Raw genomic sequence first — 7940 nt, 5'->3', positions numbered from 1 at the left:
ATATATTAGCATGTTTTAAGTCAACCACTTGTTATGCAAATAATTCTCAATTATCCAATCTGGAGGATGGCAGACTTCTTAAAGGTGTGCTGAGAAAAAGCTTGAAACCCTTGGGTACGCTGAATTAGAAAGTTATTTGTTGATTTTGTTTGAGATCTTTGTCTCCTATCAGCATAGATGATTAAGAACTGCATACCTATAAAATTGTTTCACTTATCTTTGTGAAACCTTGATCTCTTCAGTATTATTTCCTTCCCATTCTGTTTTCTTGTCACTGCATCCTTTAACCCAAACCTAAGGTAAAGCGGATTTGCTGTCTTTTTTTACATGCATAGTTAGGAGCTGTATCTCTTAAAGCATCCAAAAAATGATCTCGGTGGATGAAGATATTCCACAATTCAGACATGGCTTTGCATTGGCCTCACTTTAGGTGTTGGCTGGAAAATGGCTTTTCATTTCTTCGGGAAGGTAATAAAAAACAATGTTGTGAGCGAAGGGTTCCACGCCTTCACCAGGCTGATTAAACTCACCCCTCTGGTGGTGCTTCCTGCGTCAGGGATCCAGGATCCTAGGGGAGTGGGGTTCAAATGTCAGAGCCATTTCTCAGGGGGAGCATTTCCTTCAGGCAGCCTGTGCCCAGAGTCAGCCTGCTTTCCTTCTTTGACTTGGAGACTTACTGAATGCTACTCTCACCATTTTCCCGGTTACTGGGGACAAGAAGATGAATAAGGTAGTGTCCCGTCCCTTGAGGATGTTATAGGTGTCATGGGGACAGACTTGTCTGATGACTAAAAAATTTCCCTTTTTAGTTCACATCCTTATAGTATGGACAGAAAACATTAGAATAAACTGATAGCTTTTGGACCAAGTTGGTATAAGCTTTTGGAGCCCTCTTTTTCAGAAGAACGCGTGTTCGGGTTTACTGGTAGCTTAAGTAGGAGCTGAGGCTGGGGAAATGGAGAGTTGTTTAATGGGTACAAAGTTTCCGTTAGAAATGATGAAAACGTTTTAGCAATAGATAGCAGTAATGGTTACACAACATTATGAATATACTTAATATCACTGAATTGTATACACAAAAAATTAAAATAGTAACTTTTATGTATTATTTTACCACAAAAAAGTGAACGTGATTTATTTTAAAAGGTTGCTGTTTTTGAGAGTAATGTGTTTTCCCTCAGTGAGGACTAGACAAAGGGCAAAGTTGACATTGAGATTTATGCAGGATTTGTCATTTTCTGCTGTTAGAAAAGCACTTTTCCTACTTATACAAATGTTTACATTCAAAGTCATAGTGAGACATAAAGCAAAAGGTTATTAACATGATGGCTAGACCTTTGAAATTAATAACAGTTGTCATAATTTTATAATTATCCAGTTTGGGGCATTAATTGGCCATATAATGGCCTCAACTATTTTCATAAAATTCTAAGAGCAGTGAAAAGAAATGAAACTGGAAACCAAAACCACACTGAACCACACTGGTGAATTTAAAAATTTGGCAAACATAGGACAGGTTGAGCATCCCTAACCCCAACTTTTTGAGTGCCAGCGAGACATCACAAATGGAAAATTCCACACCTGACCTCATGCGATGGGTTATAGGAAAACCCAAGATGTATTCTGTGTTCCCAAGGGCAAAAAGACCCCCTAGCCCCCTTCAACTGTGATATCTTTTCACAAATATATCTTGATGTTAACTGTTAATTTGGCATCATAACTTATATTCTATAGCTTTGGGAATTTTTTAAAGTGTCAAGAATTCCACTAGTTGTGATTAAAATGGTTATCATGTAATGCCCAAAAAGTATGCCTTTTTTCACGGAAGACATTTGAGTAGAGGTAGTTTAGTTTGTAAATTTGCATATATCATTCTGAAGTGGGTAACGTCTATATTGCTTTGAAATACCTGATGTAGGGCAGAAAACCATTAATCGATCCCTCTCTTTTCACTTGAAGCGTGTCTTTCAGGGAAATTGTGGTGAGCCTGCTGTCCCATCAGGTGTTACTCCAGAACTTATATGACATCTTGTTAGAAGAGTTTGTCAAAGGCCCCTCTCCTGGAGAGGAAAAGACGATCCAAGTGCCAGAAGCCAAGCTGGCTGGCTTCCTCAGATACATCTCCATGCAGAACTTGGCAGTCATATTCGACCTGCTGCTGGACTCTTACAGGACTGCCAGGGAGTTTGACACCAGCCCCGGGCTGAAGTGCCTGCTGAAGAAAGTGTCTGGCATCGGGGGCGCCGCCAACCTCTACCGTCAGTCTGCGATGAGCTTTAACATTTATTTCCACGCCCTGGTGTGTGCTGTTCTCACCAATCAAGAAACCATCACGGCCGAGCAAGTGAAGAAGGTCCTTTTTGAGGACGACGAGAGAAGCACAGATTCTTCCCAGCAGTGTTCATCTGAGGATGAAGACATCTTTGAGGAAACCGCCCAGGTCAGCCCCCCGAGAGGCAAGGAGAAGAGACAGTGGCGGGCACGGATGCCCTTGCTCAGCGTCCAGCCTGTCAGCAACGCAGACTGGGTGTGGCTAGTCAAGAGGCTGCACAAGCTGTGCATGGAACTGTGCAACAACTACATCCAGATGCACTTGGACCTGGAGAACTGTTTGGAGGAGCCTCCCATCTTCAAGGGCGACCCATTCTTCATCCTGCCCTCCTTCCAGTCCGAGTCATCCACCCCATCCACGGGGGGCTTCTCTGGGAAAGAAACCCCTTCCGAGGACGACAGAAGCCAGTGCCGGGAGCACACGGGCGAGTCCCTGAGCCTGAAGACCGCTGGTGGGGACCTGCTGCTGCTGCCCCCCAGCCCCAAAGTAGAGAAGAAGGATCCCACCCGAAAGAAGGAGTGGTGGGAGAATGCAGGCAACAAAATCTACACCATGGCGGCCGACAAGACCATTTCAAAGTTGATGACCGAATACAAAAAGAGGAAACAGCAGCACAACCTGGCCGCGTTCCCCAAAGAGGTCAAAGTGGAGAAGAAAGGAGAGCCACTGGGTCCCAGGGGCCAGGACTCCCCACTGCTTCAGCGTCCCCAGCACTTGATGGACCAAGGGCAAATGCGGCATTCCTTCAGCGCAGGCCCCGAGCTGCTGCGACAGGACAAGAGGCCCCGCTCAGGCTCCACCGGCAGCTCCCTCAGTGTCTCGGTGAGAGACGCAGAAGCACAGATCCAGGTACACCCCTGCGGCCAGAGGAGGTGGGCGGGAAGCTGGGTTTCCAGTACTGGATGGGCCCCCTTTGCAGAGCGGGCGCACACAGGCTAAGATTTATAGAAACAGGTAGGGAGTACGAACCAATTTCCCTCCAAACTCAGAGGACTGCCCGAGCCTAAGTGCAGGATTTCCCAGTATCAGTATATCATTATGAAGCTGGAATTTTACTCTCAGGTAATTTCAGGAACTGTTTTTCTCCATTGTAATGTGTATTATTGAAAATTAGGAACTTAGCTGTATAAATAAGATGAGGCTAAAGCTTATAAAATGTAAGCTTTTTCAAGACCAGCCTGGACAACAAGGCAAAACCCATCTCTACAAAAAAAGAAATACAAAACTTAGCTGGGAAAGGTGGCACATGCCCGTAATCCCAGCTACTTGGGAGGCTGAGCCAGGAGGATTGCGTGATCCCAGGAGGCAGAGGTTGCAGTGAGCTGAGATGGTGCCAGTGCACACCAGTTTGGATGACATAGGGAAACCCTGTCTTAAAAAAAGTAAGCTTTAACTGGCATCGAGTTCTTAGTGTGTCATTCAAAAATGGCACTGAAGAAATTCTGTAGTTATGAAGCATTATACAAACGAAAAAAGCAAATATTGTGTGGTTATGCCAATTAATTTTTTTCAAATTGTTTTCATCTCAACTTTTTCTAGCCCATCCTGTGCACATAAAAATTCTCAATCTTCAGGGGGGCTTAGAGTGTAATTCTATGGTGCATCAAAAAATGAGTTTGAGATGAATGGCCTGTGGAGATCTCATTGTGAGAAGGCAAGGGAGGTTTTTTATTTTTGCTTTTGTTTTTTCTAATCTAAGGAGTAAGAGTTTAGTAGTTTGTGAAAGCTGAAAATAAGGCAAATCTCTGCCCATCTTTATGGATGTGAAATTATGATGTAGGCATAATAAATTAATATGCCTACAATTTATTATAGGCATATTAAATGAACAAAAACTAATTTATTGCAACTACAGCCTGAAAAAAAAAACCCATTTCCACATTGGCAGGGCCGCTCTCAAGTGTTCAAATAAAACCAGGGGGGAAAGCCACTAATTTTCTTAAATCCTTTCTCTTAGGCATGGACCAACATGGTGCTAACAGTTCTCAATCAGATTCAGATTCTCCCAGACCAGACCTTTACGGCCCTCCAGCCCGCAGTGTTCCCGTGCATCAGTCAGCTGACCTGTCACGTGACTGACATCAGAGTTCGCCAGGCTGTGAGGGAGTGGCTGGGCAGGGTGGGCCGTGTCTATGACATCATTGTGTAGACATCATTGTGTAGCAGACTCCTATTCCACTCCGCCACCAAACAGCAGTAGTGAGGGTTAGAGTCTGCCTGCCAATCCAACTGTTGCGTTTTCCCCACCACCAGCCCCACTTAAACTAGTGTCTCAGAGAACAATGTTTCCTAATGTAAAAAGCCTTTCCAACCACTGATCAGCATTGGGGCCATGCTAAGGTTTGTATCTAGATGACACAAACGATATTCTGATTTTGCACATTATTATAGAAGAATCTATAATCCTTGATATGTTTCTAACTCTTGAAGTATATTTCCCAGTGCTTTTGCTTACAGCATTGTCCCCAAATGGGTCATTTTCAAGGGTTACTCATTTGAAAACACTATATTGATCTATCATCTTAAAAATAAATATAATTCCTAAGGCAATATCTGCTGGTAAATCAAGCTGATATGTAAACACTCAGACATCTAGTACCAGGGATTATTAACTGGAGGAAGATTTATGATTATGGGTTTGGCTGGGAAGAAGACAACTATAAAAACATATTCTTGGGTGTCATAATCAAGAAAGAGGTGACTTCTGTTGTAAAATAATCCAGAACACTTCAAAATTATTCCTAAATAAGATTTTTAGCTATTCACCAATTTCCCCATATAAGGTACTGTTGTGCCTTTATTTCTGTATGATTTCTGTATGTCTAAAAGAAGAAAGTCCTTTCCTAGCAGGGTTTGAAGTCTGTGGCTTGTCAGCCTGTGACACAGAGTACCCAGTGAAAGTGGCTGATACATAGATCGTCGAGAGACAGACATGAGACCAACCAGCCACCCTGGCTGTTCTCGTGGTGTTTGCTTCCGTCCCCAAGGCAAACAAGGAAAGGAAAGAAAAAATGGTGCCTTAGTCTTTTGTTGCACTTACATTTCCATGCCCCACAATTATCTGAACGTAAGGTATAACGTTTGGTTTTTAAGACAACAAAACAGTAAAACACAACTCATTTTATATCAACACGCTTGGAGGAAAGGGACTCAGGAAGGGAGCAGGGAGTGTGGGGTAGGGATGGATTATGATGAACTCATTTTCAATCTTAAAATATAACACAACAATCTTGCAAAATTATGGTGTCAGTTACACAAGCGCAAGTCTCATAAAATGAAGGCAATGGAGAAAGACACTGAAATTTAGAAAATTTTGTCTATTTAAAATATTTCTCCTATCTAGCAAGTAAAGTTACCCTACGTTTGATGTCTTTTCATTCAGACCAATATTTCAGGTGGATATTTCTAAGTACTGAAAGCTTTATCTTATTATTTACAGTATTTCTACATTATCCTAATGATTGAAAACTCCTCAATCAAGCTTACTTACACACATTCTACAGAGCAGAGTTAGTTGTGAAGGCATACATTATAATTTCTCAGCTCTATTCATAATGAATAAGTCACCCTTTAAATAAAAGACAAATTCTGCAGTCTTGAAACACGGATTTAAAAGGGTATTTGCCAACTTTGCCCTCCTTGAGAAACATGGAACTAACTTAGAGGTTAAGAGGAAGGCAGTGTTGTGACTTCTTCAGGTGATCTGAAAGAAAGACCCTTATCATTCTGTGTGCCATCTAGAGATCACCACAGAATCCATTTTTTTCCCAGTTCCACAGAACACTCTGTTTGCCTTCATTTTTCACTCACTAGACAATAATTCAAGTTTAGAAACAGGTAATCAGCTATTTGATCTTAAAAGGCAATGAATTGTTGGGATATCAGTGAACTATGTTGTATACTTTTGAATTTTTATACTTTATAAATGGAATTGAAAGTTGGATAACTGCTTTTTTTTTTTTTATTTTCCAACAGAAGTAACACCACAGTTGTTTTGTTTCTTTTTATAGCTTACCTGAGGTTCAGTTCTTCTTTGTGAACCTGTGAGTACTCCACAGTTTACTGGGGGAAAAGGCTTCAGTAAAGCAGAGGCCAGAATTACAGTATTTATACATAGCAACTTTTCATAAAGTGGAAAAATTCAAAGGAAGCTGTCTCAATTTGTGAATACCGGCTGGGCGCAGTGGCTCACGCCTGTAATCCCAACACTCTGGGAGGCCGAGGTGGGCGGATCACATGCGGTCAGGAGTTTGAGACCAGCCTGGACAACATGGTGAAACCCCATCTCTACCAAATATGCAAAAATTAGCTAGGTGTGGTAGCATGCACCTGTAATCCCAGCTACTCAGGAGGCTGAGACAGGAGAATCGCTTGAACCCAGGAGGCGGAGGTTGCAGTGAGCCGAGATTGTGCCATTGCACTCCAGCCTGGGCGACAAGAGCGAAACTCCATCTAAAAAAATGATAATTGTGAATACTGTGTCCCAAAGTATGTTAGTTATTTGGAAATCAGCATTCTCCCTGATGCTCTATTATGGGATCCAAAATTCTTGAACATAAGTTTACCCTATACTGTGTCCGAACACTGTTCTAGTTCTAGCCTGAATATGGGTCCCAAGAATAAAAGGATGAGAAGGTGTACAGAGCTCTTGACCTATAATTTTTAAGAGTGTTTTGGTACCTTCCCATTGTCTTCTCTATAACCCAGTCCTGACATACTCTGCACTCGAGTTACCGGACATCCACACTGACATCAGATTTCAACCAGAAACATCACTGAGTGACAGCAGTACTTCTCAGAGGTATTTGCAGCTTGATGCAAAGTAGTCTCTAATAAGTAGGCCTTCAGGTGATTCTTCCCAGCAGGTGGAGAAGCAAGGGAGGAGATGAAGAACACTGAGAGGGGAGTGGCACTTTCCCAGACTGCCCAGCTCAGTCTCTTGCCCTGTTCCTGTGACTCAGCTGCCCACTCCCAAACTTGTTTCACTCCCTCCCAGTCTCTGAAAGTGTCAGGTGTTTCTCTCCTCACAGTCTCTTTTGCAGCAACAGTAAGACAAAATTCAAAGCAGCCTTTTAAAGTGAAGAACAGTTATTAGCATGTATTTACAGACCTAAGCAGAATGAAAGTTTATACATTGTTTTTAGTTGCCTGTATTTATAGCCAAAACTTTATTACCCTAAAGTTGAGATGTTTCTCTTCTTTTCCTAAATTTTGGTAAAGTGTGCTTCATGAAACAAACATCTGGAAAACTCCAAGTATAAGAGACTCGGGACTGATGATGGCCCAGCCAAGTGTATGGAGGGACAGAGTTCTCTCTGTCATTAATGAGGACATTGGTTTTCACAATTGAACCTCATGCACTGTCCATAGCATCTCACCTAGCTCTTGTGTCTCCTGATCATATTTTAAAAATAGACTGCCTTTTTACACCATCTTCTCTCCTCTTATGATAATTTTCCAGCCCTTACCATAGATATAAAACTAGAACACCTTTATTATTTGGGGTCTATGTAATGACTGACCAATAAGAACCCAGACAGATGCTAACATACTTAACAGCTCTCATTAAAATACTTTAAATCAGGCATGGTGGCTCATGCCTGTAATC

The 7940-nt window shown here is 42.1% G+C and overlaps 1 protein-coding gene across 1 annotated transcript in view; it reads left to right on the top strand.

Annotated features, from left to right (window-relative positions):
- ARFGEF3 (ARFGEF family member 3) overlaps nucleotides 1-6793 on the top strand; it is a 136154-nt gene extending 129361 nt beyond the window's left edge. Inside the window, 2 exon segments of the mRNA XM_011978416.1 lie at nucleotides 1960-3181; nucleotides 4290-6793. Of these exon segments, the coding sequence (XP_011833806.1) occupies nucleotides 1960-3181; nucleotides 4290-4481 (1414 nt within the window). The 3' untranslated portion in view covers nucleotides 4482-6793.
- Nucleotides 6794-7940: the final 1147 nt, after the last annotated feature.

The sequence above is a fragment of the Mandrillus leucophaeus genome, unplaced genomic scaffold, assembly GCF_000951045.1.
Source record: "Mandrillus leucophaeus isolate KB7577 unplaced genomic scaffold, Mleu.le_1.0 Scaffold194, whole genome shotgun sequence".
Lineage (NCBI taxonomy): Eukaryota > Metazoa > Chordata > Mammalia > Primates > Cercopithecidae > Mandrillus > Mandrillus leucophaeus.
Note: the sequence above shows the minus strand (reverse complement) of the source record. Positions and strands in the feature narration are given on the sequence as shown.